Source organism: Lepidochelys olivacea, assembly GCF_965140295.1.
Source record: "Lepidochelys olivacea isolate rLepOli2 genome assembly, chromosome: 8".
NCBI classification, from domain to species: domain Eukaryota; kingdom Metazoa; phylum Chordata; order Testudines; family Cheloniidae; genus Lepidochelys; species Lepidochelys olivacea.
Genome location: NC_140418.1, coordinates 43,933,942 through 43,950,461, shown reverse-complemented (window position 1 = coordinate 43,950,461; position 16,520 = coordinate 43,933,942). Strand labels below are relative to the sequence as shown.

General features: G+C 49.3%; 1 protein-coding gene across 2 annotated transcripts in view; it reads left to right on the top strand.

The window, feature by feature from the left end:
* Positions 1-534: 534 nt before the first annotated feature.
* Positions 535-16,520, top strand: part of LOC311524627 (cysteine-rich protein 2) — a 58,316-nt gene continuing 42,330 nt past the window's right edge. Inside the window, exon 1 of one of the 2 annotated variants that reach the window (XM_084635911.1) lies at positions 535-694. In XM_084635911.1, the coding sequence (XP_084492037.1) occupies positions 652-694 (43 nt within the window). In that variant the 5' untranslated portion in view covers positions 535-651. The remainder of the gene's footprint in view (positions 695-16,520) is intronic. The other variant, XM_084635912.1, reaches the window with a different exon arrangement.

Below are 16,520 nucleotides of genomic sequence, written 5' to 3'. Positions count from 1 at the left end.
ATGCCTTTCTCCTGGGCTTGGGCCTCTTAATTTGCTATCAGTTTTGCGCCTGTCACTCCCTGCAGCCTTGGGAGCTGGCGTTTCTACACATCCAGGGGAACTTGCCTTCCCTGTTCAGGTGGGGCCAGCGTGGCTGGGCTGCGGGGAGGGTGCGAAGGGGACACCTGGGGGGCCCCTGTCCTGCTCTGCCCAGGTGTTTGGGACCGGACACAGCCCCGGGCAGGGTGCAGCTCGCTCTGGGCCAGGGTCCGAGGAGCCCTGTGGCTCCCAGCCTCCCGCCCTGGCTCTGCGCTCAGCAGGGGCAACCCCCCGCTGGTGCCCGGCAGCTGTCTCCAGCCGGCCCCGGTTCCGGCCCCGCGCTCGGGGGGTGCAGACAGCGCAGCCCCGTGTGCTGAGGGGGCGCCTCGTGCAGCTGGGCGGCGGGGTCTGCTCCCTGCACCTGCTGGCGCGCCCGGCCCCCGCGTCGGTCTCAGCAGCGGCGCAGCGCGGGGAGGGAGGGAAGGCGAGGCGGGGACGGAGTCGCCCCCAGCTCGCCAGCGCGGCCAATGGGCGGGCGAGCCGGGCTGTGGGCGGCGCGGAGCGGAGCTTGGGCCGGGCGGAGCAGGGAGCCCGCACACAGCAGCGCGTCTCCCCGGCTGCGCGACCCGCGGCATGGCAGCCAAGTGCCCCCGGTGCACCAAGACCGTCTACTTCGGTGAGTGCCCGGTGCCCCCTGCCTCCCCAGCCCGGGGCATCCCCCGGGCACGGACCGGTGCCCCCCGCCCTCGCTCCCCAGCCTGGGGCACTCCCGCCCGGGAACAGGGGCTACCCCCTTGCGCTCCCCAGCCTAGCCGCAGCTCTTCCCCCCATCCCCACTCCTCGGAGGGACTAGTACCTCCCTTTCACACACGCCCCGCAGCCTGGGAAAAGGGAAGGCTACTCTCCCTCCATCCTGGGTGCAGCCCCAACCCGGCAGTAGGGGCTGCGACCCCCCCCCCCGCCCTGTATTCCCCCCCCCCTTGCACCCCCCCTCCCGAGAGCTGAGCCCATCGCCAGTCCGTGCGTTCTTCCCGGGGGCGGGGCGGGCAGCTGGTGTCTCCCTTCCCCACCCTCTGTGCACCCCTACCTGGGAATAAGGGGGCTGAGCCCATCCCCAACCTGGGTGCACCCCCTTTCCAGTTTGCAGGCTCCCCCTCTCTGGGAACAGAGGGCAGCTGAGCATGTTAGACCTTGGTCTGTGGCTCTCTGCTTGGATTTAACATGATGAGTAGAGGCTATATGGATAGGGCGTGGCAGGGAAAGGGTTAGAGCTAAACCTCTGCTGCTTTGGTTGGTTAGGGGGGAAACACCTGCGTTGTTTGTATTTGTAAAGTTGTGAGGGCTCCACCTGATCTGGTCTTCTGGTACCGGCTCCCTGGGAGAGTCCCTGTGTGCGCTTACTGGGACAGGGTGATTGGGATCTCTGCTGTGTTGTCTGATCCCCTGCCCAGATGGGTGTGCGTGGCTGGGCCAATCTCTCAAGTGCTCGGTTCTGCAGCTCGGACCAGATTTTTCAAAACAGCTCGCGTCTGTCCCACACCCAGTGTGTTGAGATCATAGACTCACAGAAAGGTAGGGCTGGAAGAGACCTTGAGAAGCTATCAAGGCCAACCCCCTGGGTTGTGCAGGGCCAAATAAACCTAGTCCATCCCTGGCAGGTATCTGTCCAACCTGTTCTTAAAAATCTCCAGTGGCAGGGATTCTACAACCTCCCTTTGAAGCCTATTCCAGAGCTTAACTACTCTTATAGTTGGAAACTTTTTCCTAATGTCTAACCTAAATCTCCCTTGCTGCAGATTTATCCCATTACTTCTTGTCCTGTCTCCAGTGGCCATGGAGAACAAATGATCCCTATCCTCTTTATAACAGCTGTTAGCTTATTTGAAGACTATCAGGTCCCCCCCCCCCCCGGTCGTCTTTTCTCCAAACTGAACATGCCCAGGTTTTTTAACCTTTCCTCACAGGTCAGATTTTCTAAACCTTTTTATCATTTTTGTTGCTTTTCTCTGGACTCCCTCCAGTTTATCCACATCTCTCCTAAAGTGTGGTGTCCACAACTGGGGTCTCAGCAGTGCCAGTAGAGCAGGACAATTACCTTCTATGTCTTACATACAACACTTCTGTTAATACACCCCAGGATATTACCCTTTTTTGCATCACATTGTTGATTCAGATTCAATTTGTGATCCACTATAAACCCCAGATCCTTTTCAGCAGTACAACTGCCTAGCCAGTTATTCCCCATTTTGTAGTTGTACATGTAGTTTTTCCTTCCTAAGTGATGTACTTTGAGCTTGTCTTTATTAAATTTCATCTTGATAAATTGAGACCAATTCTCCAATATGTCAAAGTTGTTTTGAATTTTAATCCTGTCCTCCAGAGTGCTTGCAACCCCTCCCAGCTTGGTGTCTCCCAGAAATTATATAAGCATACTCTCCACCCCATTGTCCAAATCATTAATGAAAATATTGACGAATACCAGACCTGGGACTGACCCTTGTGGGACCCCACTGGATTTACTCTCCTAGTTTGACAGCAGCCCTTTGATAACTACTCTTTGACTACAGTCTTTCAACCAGTTGTGCACTGACCTTACAGTAATTTCATCTAAACCACATTTCCCTAGTTTGCTTATGAAAATGTCATCTGGCACTGTGTCAAAAGCCTTACTAAAATCGAGGTGTATCACATCTACTGCTTCTTCCCCATCCATCAGGCCAGTAACCCTGTCAAAAAAGGAAATTATTTTGGTTTGGCATGATTTGTTTGTGACAAATCCATACTGGCTATTCCTTGTAACCCTATTATCCTCTAGGTGCTTACTAATTGATTGTTTAATAACTTGTTCCAGTATCTTTCCAGAGAACGAAGTTAGGCTGACTGGTCTGTAATCATCTGCAAATCTCACACTGATTGTGGGTGCTGAGTAGCTTTGATCTGACCAGTATTGCCAGGATGGCGGTGCCAGGAGGCCCGCCTGAGTTAGGACACATTGACTTTCCAGAGGATGGGCAAAGTTGTTTTTGGAAAGACAGGAGAACTTGGCAGTAGTGGGAAGAATGGGAGGTAAAAGTCAGAAATGAGTTCCAGCAGCATCTACAGACAGCAAAGAGCTAGAATGCAAAGGTTAACTACATGTGCCCCCCCACCCCTCAATTCTGCATGTTGAAGTACAGAGCATTTCTCATCCAAACCATTTCCAAAATCTCTGAATTGCTTTGTTCTCCTTTACTGTAAATTTATGTAAAATACTCTTATAGCGCACTTTTCACTAATGGAGCTCACAGCACTTTACAAAGGTGGGTAAAGCAGTATTAGTTTCATTTTACAGATGGGAAAACTGAGGCACAAAGACACTTAATTATATTTTAAAAAGTGCCTTCTGAATTTGGGGATATCCATTCTTGGGGTGCCCAGCCTGAGGCACCTTGGACCCCATTCTCAGAAGCACCGAGTACCCACAGTTCCTGCTGACTGCAGTTGAAGAGATGGCTGTTCTGCACCTGTAAAAGTCAGACCCTGGGCGTCTCCGGTGGAGCATCCTGATTTTAGTGACTTTCCCCAGTTTACAGAGCTGGTCGTGGCCAATCTGGGACTAGAGCCCAGGTCTCCTGACTCCTTGCTGTGCCTTGCCACCATTTGACAACTTACCTCTTCCAATACCGCTTTTATTACGTGAAAAGTACATGGTCCAGACCGTGGCTTGGCACCAACTAGAACCTAGCTTTGACTTGCTCCCTTCTCCAACCTGTCATGGTTTTAAGAGTCCTAAGAAATACTGTTGAAGATTAGGATAATTTTAAAGGCATGGGGAATTAATCTCCATTACCCAGATCACTTTCTGATTGAATTAGTTAGCTTTGCATTCCGGCTTAGTTTTGGCTAGTGCTGCTTGCAGGTTATTCCCACCCTGGAGAATAGTTCCCATCTCCCTCCTATGATCTACTGCCATGTAGCAAAGTGTGTGGCTGCTCAAGCATCCATCTTCCCCAGTCCTTGCTGCTCCTGGTTGTTTATTTTGGTAGAGAAATACCATGGGGTTATGATAGCATCTGAGCGTTCAAAGCTTTGGGAAGGGTTGTGCACTTTCATTCCGCTGCAGCCATCTCCAAGTAAACATTGAGAAATAGGAATTTGCTTTTTCTCCCCTTCTAAGTCTTTTTGTGGGGGCGGGAATAACTCAGCCTGTTGGATTTCTTCCCTTGTGTGTGAATCTTTCCCTTTTAAGCTGAAAATACCGTGTCTGTTTTCCTGGAGGCCCCAGTCTGATGTTAGTTTCTTTCTCCCTGCTCTCTGGGTGACTCTGTTCTTGTGGAATCACTGGTTGCTGTTGGTAGTGGAGAAGACTGTCCTCTCCTGACTGCCCCAGCTGCAGTCAGGGAGATGGGGCCATATTTTGCCCAAGCAGAAGTACCCATGGGAGTGAGCCAGAGGAACCATGATCTTGCAGAGTTCACTTCCAATCTTCCCCGTTTAGGGAGGAATCAGGTCAGCATTCCCAGGATTTGTGATGAGTGGAAGCGTCAGTCCTGCAGAAGCTCTAGGCTCTTTTACTTTCCCCGCCCTCTTGCCCCACGGTCCCAGGGAAGATGGGTTTATGCAGGTGTCATCCACCCACAGCTACATAAATGAGCTGCCTAGATGCATGGAGCAGGTAATAACCTAGAGAGAAGAGACACCCTATGCTCCCTACTTTGCAGCAACAACATGCAGAAATCCGCTTGGATAGAAGCCATCTTTGCATGCCATGGGCTGTGGCTGCTCCCTTGCTCCTCCCAGCCCCAGCTCAGCCTCCGCTGCCTGACATCCCATGGAGACCTGGCTTTATTTGTGGGGGAGGGCTTCTGAGGGGTCTGAGGAAAGGGGTATAGGGGAGACTGTGCCACAGAGCCAATGCTGGTTCTATGCCAGCCAAGGTGGTCTGTGTTCAAGAGTGGCGAGAGCAATCAGAGTCAGAGCTGGTCCAAAATTTTCTGTTGAAACACTTTTTTGATGGAAAATGTTGCAAAAACAGTATGCTTTTGTTGAAATATCTTGCATATAACACCCCCCCCCCAAACCCAAATATCAAAACATGTTCATTTCTCTTGGTATGAAAACAAATCAAACACTTTTTCTGCAAGTTGGGGAAATCATTTCCTGACCAGATCTAGTCCAAACATATCAGAAAAGTGGCAGAAGAAGAGGTGTTTTCCTGCTTCTTGTTTCCAAGGCCAGTTTTTATTTTGAACTTCCACTGCAATTGACCAATAAATCACATAACCTAGTGGGAAAGCAATAGTGGAAGTATCTTCCACAGGTTGCGTGTGTGCATGAATTCCTTTATTGCCTCTTAAGGGAGACTGATTAATAAAGTCCTGCTTGTTTGGAAGTGTTACTTCCTTGTGATGAATGACCCTTGGTTATAATTATTTTAGATGACAGGAGTTGTGATTCTGAATCTCAGGAAAATGTAACCAAATTATTTTTCTCTTCCCTCTGCCTGACTTTGTTGAGATGCTCATGTACTGAAATGGGCAGCTGTCCAGAAATAACGGTAATTTTATTTATGGAAAATTAACTTTCAGTCTTCCTGTTGCCTTTTACTCCACGGAAAAATCTGGCAGATCCTGCCTCTGTAATGAGAGGGATGTGGGTGTTTCCTGAAGTGCAGAATGAGGTTAAAGTACAGGAAAACATAAAAATAGATTTTTTTTTTGTTTTTGTTTTGAAAAAGCACATTGTGGCCTGGGATGTTTTTCCCAGTAGCAGCTGGGCCATTGGTTAGTCTACCTTTTTTTTACGATGTGATTTGAAAGATCCAGTGAATACTTGTTGGGACTATTTAAGTGAAAAAGTAACTGCTTGATGCTAATTCTCCGTAGCTGACTCCTAGACCCCTAACTGCAAATAGCCCATGTTTTGGTCTCTTCCACCAGGAAGAGTTGGTGGTCACAGTCACCCTGAAGCAAAACAACTGAGTATTTCCTAAGCTACCAATACAAAAGAGAGGCCTCCAAGTGAGTTTTGCAGGGTCACTGCCTTTGTGGCCTGTGCCTGGGGGAAAATTCTGAATTGCCCCTCTCTACCAGCCTTTGTTTTCAAACTAGTGAACTGCAGAGAGAAAACTGCAGCAGCTGGCATCTTGCTGCTTCTCTGTGCAATGTTTATCACAGAATTCTGAGCTTGAATACAAAGTTAAAAAGACAAAATATGTAACAAGTACATGCGATTTATTGTCCATCTGCTGGAACCCAGGCAGGCAGATAACAAACAGGCATTTTTTGTTCTTGATTGCATTGTTCTAAAGGACCTCGTCTGGCGGTGGGTGTGTGAACGCGCATGCAATTACAGAGTCAGGGAGCTTTGCTGCAAGGGGGTGGCTTTTCTTTGTCCAAAGAAATGCCTATGGGTACATGCCAGCCCATGCCAGAGGAAGAAGTGGCCAAATAGCCCCAGAATTTAGCATTTTTGTGCAACTGGCAGCAGCAGCGAGTGCTGAGGTATTGGGGGGAAATTTTGTATGTGTGGAATGAGGAGCCTGTTGTCTGGAGGCAGCAGGGAGAGAGGCTTTTAGCTTGGGATCATTTGATTGCCAGTATTGGCCAGCGTCTGAGGTTGGAGAGTGCTTCTGAGTTGGGCGGCGGGGGGTGGAGGGTATAAGGCTCACAGCCCAGCATCAGCCTCTGTAGCTTGGGCCAGCAGTAACCAGCACCATAGGAGAAGAATGGAGGCAAGCTGCCTCTCACTGATACCCTGGGGGAGCAGTCCAAGCTTCCCACAGGGGAATCCTTGGTAAGCAGCAGCCCAGCATCACAGGAAAGGGGAACAAGTGTTAGCAAGAGGTGAGCAGACCCCTTGATCCATGGTCACTGCAGCTGGGTCTGAGCTGAGTAAACGGGCCCATTGGCTGGTGTCAAAGTGCCCAATGCCCATCATTGCTACACCGGTCATCTGTGTATCAGCTCTCCTGCCGCTGTATTTAGGAATACAATGTCCTGGCCAGTACCGCTTCCTTCTGTGCTTTGCAGAGCTCTGTGCAGGCTTGTTTGCTCTGGAGAAATTCAAGCTAGAAGAGCAGAACCAGCTCTGCTATTAATAAGTAACCACTGTCCTTGGAAATAGATGCTTGCTGTTTTCCAGTGCCCATGGCCTGAAAATCTCCAGCCCAGGCCGGCTCTGCATGGCTGAGTGTGAGGATTTTGTCTGTGCGTGTATTATAGGTTTTCTTAAAATATTGAGAAAACTCCAGCCTTCTCTTCAGCACAGCCTGCATGGCAGAGACCATATGGGTGACTTAAGCACAGCTGCTTTATTGCCAGGGATAATGCTGATGGCCTGGAAGCTGGCTCTTATATAATCTCCTATTTTGATGTCTGAGAGGCTGCTCTCTGGGTGTGTCCATCTAAGGAGACAGGGTTTCTAGCAAGTTGCCGCCTGACTCCGGTATCAGAATACAAGCAGCTGACGGGGATTTAGCTGTGAAAGTCCTAGAGAGCAGGAAATTGCCCAAAGCTGCAGAGTGGGGTGACTAGCACAGTTGTAGTGTACTTGGACAAATACTACAAATGACAGAAAATCACATAGGCCTTCCTGTAGTAGCAGCCCCTAACCTTCCTTCCTGCCTCTTCACTGGGGGTATGTCTGCAGCTTATTAGCAAACATTTCTATAGCAGTAATGGCTAAGGGTCACATCAGGGTGTGCCCACTCATAGGTACCGACCCCGTGAGTGCTCCGGAGCTGGAGGACCCATGGGGAAAAATTAGTGGGTGCTTTGCACCAACTGGCAGCCAAGCTCCCCTCAATCCCCGCCCCACCATCACCACCTCCTCCTCCCCTGAGCGTGCTGCGTCCCCATCCTCTGCCTGCCTCCCAAGGTTTCCCGCTCAGCCGCCGCCAAACAGCTGTTTGGCAGTGTTAGCTCGCTCTGGGAGGGAGGGGGAGGAGGGGAAGCTGGGGTGGGGATTTGGGGAAGGAGTTGGAATAGCAGCAGGGAGGGGGCAGAGTTGGGCGGGGACTTTGGGGAAGGGGTTGGAATGGGGGCGGTGCAGGGGTGGGAAGGGGCAGGTCCTCAGGGAAGGGGTGGAGTGGTGGCGGAGCTGAGGCCAGAGGGGGGTTGAGCACCCACGGGAAAGGGGGAAAGTCGGCGCCTGTGGCCCCACTGTGCTCAGTGCGGTGCAGATGTAAATGCAAGCTCTGCTCCCAAAGAGCTTGTGGTCTGAAAGACAAGATGCCAGTTGTTAACTGTGTTTCATAGATTCCAAGGCCCGAAGGGATGACTGTAATCGTCTAGTCTGGGTCCTGTGTAACCCAGGCCAGAGAACTTCCCTGAAATGATTCCTAGAGCAGATCTGGACAGGTTAATTAACATGCCTGGTTAATTAACCACTTGTTCCTATCACTTGATGCATCTGAAGAGTGGGGTTTTTACCCACAAAAGCTTATGCTCAAATAAATGTTAGTCTTTAAGGTGCCACCAGACTCCTTGTTGTTTTTGTGGATACAGACTAACACGGCTACTCCCGGATACTTGTTCCTACCTGTGTTCCATCCCACAATTAGCATAGACCCAGCCTTGCAGAAACCCCTGCAGGAGGTGAGAGCACCTAATATGCTGCTGTGTTTCATCCTTGCAGTTCTCAGTGGCTCCCCTCCTCCTCTGCTGTTCATTGGGAGCCAGCTCACAGCTTCTCCTTGCAGAGCAGCTGAGGGACAGATTGGGTGTGCCTGGGACTGGCAGGAGACTCCCCAGCTGAGGGACAGATTGGGTGTGCCTGGGACTGACAGGAGACTCCCCTGCAAGCCAACTAGTATCTAGTTTTTCCATACTGCTCATTAGGTCAGCAGGGAGTGAGTGGTGCTTCCATTTCTCACTGAACTGCTGATTGACAGCAGGTGTGGCGAGAGCCTAGGCCCTGATCCAGGGAACGCTCCTGTGTGCTGTGCAAGTGTCTTCAGGAACAGGAGCTTAGTTTTTAGGCTGCAAGCAAGCAGTTAGAAGGGAGCTTCATTTATTGATCACTGTCCAGAGCATAGGGAGGGGGAGAGAAAATAGGAAAGGGGAAATTGAGAGAGGGGGAAAGGAAATTGAATGGAGGGGGAAGAAAAGTTAGAGGCACAACTTGAAAAGAGGCAGATAAAATGGGGTGGCGGGGAGAGAAACAAAAATAATGAGGCAAAACAAATTTTCCATACAGTTATTAAGAAAATGTTACAGTAAAGCACAAAGAATGAATAGCTTCTGTTACATCACACGTAGGTCTGACTTTACGTATGCAGGGTCAGATCTGTGCCTAGTACCTAATATATATTACCTCTGTTGCCTTTAGACTAAAAGCCATCCTGCTCTTACTACAGCACTATGCATGCTGAAGGTGCTGTATAAGCAGTACTGAGGACAAGGGTTGGGAGACCTTGCTGAGAATGGGAGCTGGGTCCCAGGTGCCCAGTGCGGGTCAGTAGAGAACCTGCTCTGATTTTGCTTTCCCCTCTAATATTAGTGTTGGCTTTCTGCATGGCTTTCTTCCTGGTTTTGTGTGTGCCTGATGGGTTATACCAGACAAGACCCAAAGGCGGCTGGGTCAGAATGGAGTTTTGTTGGCTTTCTACCAGGATGGAGGCAGGTAGATTAAAAAATAAAATGTCTTAAATCTTGTAAAATGCAGGAAATTACATTGGACACCCTACAGATGTCCCTGGGCACATCGCTTCATGGTGATCTTTTCTGTGCTTGTGCAACCCATGTAAGGAGAGGGGGTTCTTTGTCCCCCTCTAGTGACTGGTTCTTCTACAAAGTTTGAGTCCACTAATGGACTTTGTCCTCCAGCGGTAAAGGCTTATAGCACTGAATGGCTTGGGTTCAAACCCTGCTGACAGGCCAAGTGGGTTTGGTTAAATTTGTCCACGTGAGTTTCCAGGCTGTTGCATCATCCACCCTGTTCACCCTCACCTTTCCATGCAGGCCTGAGAGGGGACAATGCCTTTCTGGGCTGGGAAGCTATTGAAAGAGTGGTGCAGGAGGGGAGTTGACAATGTCTCTGGCTTCCCTTCCTAGCACTTGAGCCCACATGGCATTTGACACCTGACTCTTTGGTCCAGTGGGCTTCCTTTGATTAATTTTAGCATGGATAATTTTGAAGAGCGGGTGACATCCTGCAGAAAAAGGAGAGTGCCTGCAATGCATTGTGGCACGGGTCCCTTCCTAGCCCTGGAAGGAAGGAGACCTTTTGTCTGCCTATTTCAGCAGGAAACCTGGCTGCGCTGCACACTGTGTTGGCAGGTGACTTTGCACCAGCAGGCCCCGTCATTCAGTTACTTCCACCCAGTGGTGAAGGGTAATTAGCAGATCTTTTGTTCCCTGAGCGAATGTGTGGCGTTATCTGTGGGTAGCTTGAAGCTCTCCGGGACCCTGCACTAGGGGTTTGTAGGAATACATGAGTGGAAGGGCAGCCAGTATGTGCAGTTTTCAAGGCTCGGATACATCGTGAAGCAACAGGTCCAAGGCTGTGGAGGGCCTCCAGCAGATGAGGAGTACACGCAGTGTGTGATGCCATGTGGACTCCATGTTTGTATTAACACTTTGGCCAGTGGATTCCTGGTGTCCTGTGTGGTGCTGGGCTCTCATCGGCACAGACCAGCCAGTCAGATTGTGCCTCCAGACCCCACTCTGCTCCTGTTTCCTCCCTTAAAAATGGGTGTTGGTCCTTGTCTCTCTAGAGCTGCAGTTCCTGGAAACTATGGGGCATACTGAAAACCTGGTGTGTTTCCATGGGAGAGGGCAAGAATGAAGAGTGTAGAACTTCCTTCTGGGGCTTGGAAGGTGATGAGGAGATGAAGCACCTCTCTGCCTCACCAAACCAACGGGCTCCAGAAAGCAGGCCCCGGTCATGAGCAAATCAGGGCAGGTTTCAGAGAGAGCTTGGCCCTAGCCATGAGCGTTATCAGTCTAGAGCCTTGTGTTCCCTGCCATGGAACGGGATGCTATAAAGACCAGTGTGGTTTCTCCCAAACCTGAGGAGAGCACAGGACAAATTAGCCAATTAAAGACATGCATGCTGGATTGGAGGGGGTCACTGACTGGACCAGCCGTGTTTCTTTTACTATGTTTGGTCACAAAATCTATGTAACTTTCTATGGACCCGTGTTGGCAGGCAGATGCTTTAGTGCTTTTTTTTTTTTTAAAAATAAAACAAGCCATGGCAACAAGATGTCAGCAGCAGCTATGATCCCATCCCTGTGGCCCCGCAGTGTGTCTGGTGCACAGAGAACATCAGCCAGAAGACTGACTGATTGACTTTGGTTTGCAGCTTCGGCAGGCTTGTGGTGGAGAGGGCTTGACAATGATAGTGATCCTATGGGCAGTGCCTGGGCTCCGAATTGGAGAAAAGATTAAAAATGTGAATGGCAGTGGATGGATATACATCAGGGTGGGGACAGAGGGGACAGCCTAAATGATTCTCAGCAGGTGGGTTACAAATGCATATAACCCAGCTAGTCAGAATGATTTCCTTCTTCCATTACCTTTCAGGGCTGTGTGTTTTTCCTGCAAGTCTTGCTGCTGTTACAGAGAGCTGCTCTGTTTTCCAGTGTTGCGTATTAGAGGAAATCTCCTGGCTAGCAGAGAGCAATGCAGAGCCTCAGCTTCAGGCCCTAGTAGTTAGCAAGCATGGAGGTTCATCGCTCAGCTGTCCTTCTCTGCCATTTTTCAGGCTACCAGCATGACCTGTTATATTTAAAAGAAACTGATTAGTTTAAAAGTAACTGATGTTGCCAGACCCTCGGACGCTGAGCTGAAGGCAGGTACACAGCAGGTGCAAAATGTTACTCAGTTGGAGTGGTAACTATTTACATTTTTCAGAGTAACAGCTGTGTTGTTCCTTTTCCTTTTGTGAATACAGACTACTTGTGGCACCTCGGAGACTAACCAATTTATTTGAGCATGAGCTTTCGTGAGCTACAGCATCCGATGAAGTGAGCTATAGCTCACGAAAGCTCATGCTCAAATAAATTGGTTAGTCTCTAAGGTGCCACCAGTCCTCCTTTTCTATTTACATTTGACATTCACCCCAGTGCAAAACAGTGCCAGGGCAATGGAGAATTGGGCCCCAACTGCCTGAAGAAGCCACTGTCTCCTGGAGGGCTTGATTCAGCTCTCACGGATGTCTGTGGGAAGCTCTCCATGGACTCCCCGGATTTGAGATCGGGCCCCCACCAAGGACGGGGAATTGAAGATTCAGGTGGTTAAACAGAATGCAGGTTGATAATTTTGGCATCTGCTGCTGAGCAGGAAGAACATGGCTGGCTTCCCTTTTGAAGGGTGGGCTGTTGCCTGCAGGAAGGAAGTCCCTGAGAGAGTGAGAGATTTAGGGCTTGTCCTGGCGAAGGGGAAAGGGAGATTTCTAGAGCATGTTAGCAACCACATTCTAACACATGAAGGTAGACAAGGCAAGTTGTATCCCCACACGCGCTAGCTGGTTGAGCTGACCTGTGGGATGAGCCTGGGTTAGACTTGAAGTTGTGTTAGAAGGTGCAAGCAACATGATCTAAAATCCTACTCCTCTCATCCTAGTCCAGACATACCGTTAGGAAAGGCCGGGTCACAGCCTGACTCTGAGCTCTCCGCCTTTGCCTGTCATCGTTTCCTCTGAACTAGTTTTGTGTATTTTTAACTCTGCTAATCTGGGTCCTGTCAGCAGCAAGAGGGGGAGAGGAGCTGTGCCTGGGGTTGGGATGTTCTTGTTTGGACACTCGCACAAATGATTAAATAAGACAGAACGGGTCCTGAGCTTGTGGGCAGAATGGTGAACCTTTCACCATTCCCTGAGTGCTGGGAAATACACTAAGAAACACAGAAAGTGCCCTGAACCGAATGCTAACGCTGCACTGCCAAGGCCCCGGGCATCAGCAAACGCCCAGGTTCAGAATGGCCGTACCTCTGTAGCCCTCCCCCTTGTGTGTAGACACTTAGATACAGGTGCTGTGGCAATTTAAAAGAATCACATCTCAGTGTGAATTTTTCTTGCTTGTATTTTGTTGAGGCTCCTGAGATGACTGTCACTGCAAGGGAGTAGGTGGGGAAAACATTTTCCTCTATTGTTTTCTTCTTTGTGTGATTGACAGCACTCTGTATGCTCAGTTCTGCTGTTTCCCCGGTGTGGTATTAGGCCCCAATCCTGAAAAGTGGTGCTGCCCTTGTACTGCAGGGAGTCCTATGAGTTCAGGCTCAGGACCAGAGCGATTAGATTTTCCCTCTGTTTGTGTGGGTCTCATGCAGCAGCTGGAGGGGGAGAAGCTTCCTTTAGAAAAAGGAAAATATGGTGATAAAGCCACAAAGGAAAATGTGATGATAAAGCTACAGAGGCTGGCAGGGGACACAAGGCTGGTGTGGTACCAACACAAGCTTAAACTTCTTTGGAGTAGAGTAAGTTTCAGATTCATGATGTCTCTTTAATTCCTTGGTCCCATGCTCCTTCTGTAATACAAAACAATATCCTACAGTTCTGACTAGCACTTTAGATAAACATAGATAGCATCTTGTGACAGCATTCTTCATTCTTACATATGGATTCCTACATTAGTTGCACTGTCCTGGCGCAGTGTATTTGCATTCATATTATGCCTGACCTGGCAAACGCTTACACATGTGAGGCACTCGATCTGCATGCATGAGAGTTTGTAGAACTGGGGGGAGGAGGTGTTAGACTTCTTATACAAAAAGCTTTTAAAATAAAGAGGCGCAAGCTGAGGTCCAGATTCTGCTCTCATTGAAGCCAGCAGAAAACTCCCATTGAAGTCCCAATAGAAAACTTCCACTCAGTGAAGTCAGTTCGATTCACCACAGATGACATGGGATGGTGCCTAGATACAGTGGTGACGGGCACACTGGAATTGCCTCAGACAGACGTGTGGGTGACATGCAGCCTGCTTCTAAGATCTGATCAGTGCAACTGCCCCACCCAAAGCCACTGCAAAGAAGACAGAAATCTACAAAAGATTCTGCCCCCCTCAGTTCTCAGAAGTCCTTGGGGGGCCCTGCCAGGGAGTGGGTTTGTGGAGGCTCAGGAACTGGGTGTCTGGCGGGGTCCCCCTCCAAGTCGGTGTCTGTGAACACAGTCCACAGTAGCAAACTAAAGTACCAGGCTCTGTATATCAGCTGCCTGGTGCAGCAGTCTGTGAGTCTCCCATCAGGCTTTTATCAGGCGCTCTCCTGGTGTGCTGCTGAGAGGCTCCAAGCTGTTTGAATGCCCCTTTCTCTTCCCAGCTGGAGGGAAAAAGGAAATGGCCTCACTGGGAAAGGACTTTGTTTTTCATACTGTTACTGGCATGGGCCTCCCGCCTGCAAATCACGCTGCAGATGGAAGATGCTCTTCATCTACCCCAGAGGAACTGGCAGCAGTTTGCCCCTGTAGTATCTGGAAGTGTTTGTAGTGGATGGAGTTTGTCCTAGTGCACATAGCCGAAACCTGCTGGGCTAGTTATTTGAACTGGAATGCTAGCGTACGTGGGTGCAGTAGGAGAAGGCTGGTGCTGAATATCACTAGCCTTCAACATTAAATGGAGTAGTATACTTTGGGGTGAAAGGTGTTGCATGATCCAAAAGAATCTCACAGCACATCACAGAATTTACAGCACAGTAGCCATACCTGTCAAGTGAATCCATTACTGAAATGCACCTACTTCTGGGGTCGAGTGAGTCAAATGCTTAACAGCTCACAGCAGTGCCACACAACACATTAGAACAAGAAGTGTCCATGTTTCAGAACCAGTCTGATTCAATTTAATAAGGAGGGTATGGCAGCCAAATGTCAAATAATAGAGAAATTGCAGTGGGCAACTGCAACAGATTCCCCAGGACAGGAGGAAAATGGGTGAAGAATTCCCAGATGAGCTGGAAGAAGAGTGCACAAAGTTAATTAAGGATTAAAGGGAATAGACAAGGGTAGCAAAAAAGCAGAATGCATTAATGCAGAGTTCTAGTGTTATTGGACAGGAAATAAAATGAAATGCTAGCTAAAGCATCTGGGGTAAAATAATCTGGAAGACAGCTATTCAGTAGGAGTGGGAAATCTGGAACGCAATGATGTAGAGACACTGGGGTAATAATGGAGCACAAATCAGACAAGCAGCGTGGCTGCCAAAAAAGGTCAGAGCAATTTTAGGCTGCGTAGCGAGATCCTGATTCTGATCCCACTCACAGTGGTGTTCTGGTAGGCTGGGAGAACTCGCTTGGAGCCATTCCTGGTTGATCCCCACAGAGGTGATAGTTCTCCTCTCCGTGGGTGAGACTACACTGCGAGAATGCTTTGTGCAAGTCTTGGAGGGACTTCAGAGAGAGAGCAACAACAGTGACTCTGGGGCCGGAGGGATTGAATTACTGGTAAAGAACGAACTATGTATGTCTTGGCTGCACAAAGAAGTGGGGACATAACAGCCAACAAATATGTGAAGGCTGGAGATGAGAAGGAGGGAGAAGAATTGTTTAGAAAAGTCCGGTTTCAGAGTAACAGCCATGTTAGTCTGTATTCGCAAAAAGAAAAGGAGGACTTGTGGCACCTTAGAGACTAACCAGTTTATTTGAGCATTATGCTTATGCTTATATAAATTGGTTAGTCTCTAAGGTGCCACAAGTCCTCCTTTTCTTTTTAGAAAAGTCCGAGGAAGTAGGGGTGAGAGTGTAATGCAGCTAAACGTCAGAAAAGATTTCCTACTGAGGGTCTGTTAGGCCACGGGATGGAGGCCAGTAGCGTAGTTCACCTAATACTGGAGCCCTGGAGGATATTCTGTAGGACGGTGCCCCCTGCACACAGGAGAGGGACAACTTGACCTAATAAGTCTCTTCTAACTCCCATTTCTGATTTCCAAAAGGAGAAGGGGAGGAAAGCCCAGCCATCCTGAGACACCAGAGGGTGGGTCAGGAGACCTACAAATGTGGGGATGCTTTGAATTTCCCAACAAAGTATTGAAGAAGGCATGAGTCCATAGATCATGCTGGAGGCTCTGACCAATGGGACACAGGTATTGGCAATGGAAGAAAACTAGGGGCTTGTAATCTTGCATGTGCAGTGGCTTTGTTGGATGTTCTGCTGTGAATGGAAGTAGCAGCTAATATTCTCAGCTGCCTGGTGTTTCTGTTGGCTTTGTTTTCAATGTAGCCTGTTACTGGGTCCCATTTTCCACTGTTATCTCCATTTCCTCTAGGCCTAGAACTCTTTGAATTACTGCTAGACACACTTCAAAGGCTTCCCTCTCTTTCAGGGTTGTTGCTCATCTTCGTCCTTATGTGTCATGCGGATCTGATCTCCCTTTCCCTTTCTACAGTTGAACACTGCTGTTTACATCAGGAATGGAGAGGCGTGGGCCCAAGGTTACAGACAGAGTCCTTTACACTAAAGGAAGGAATCCCACAGCTCTGTCCAGTTCTGGCAATGGCTAATTTTTGTGTGGCCCTTGTATTGGGTCTCACCTGTTGCTTCCCACATTTGAGCCATGGCAAGGTGACGGGCATGGATTGGAGGATATTCTT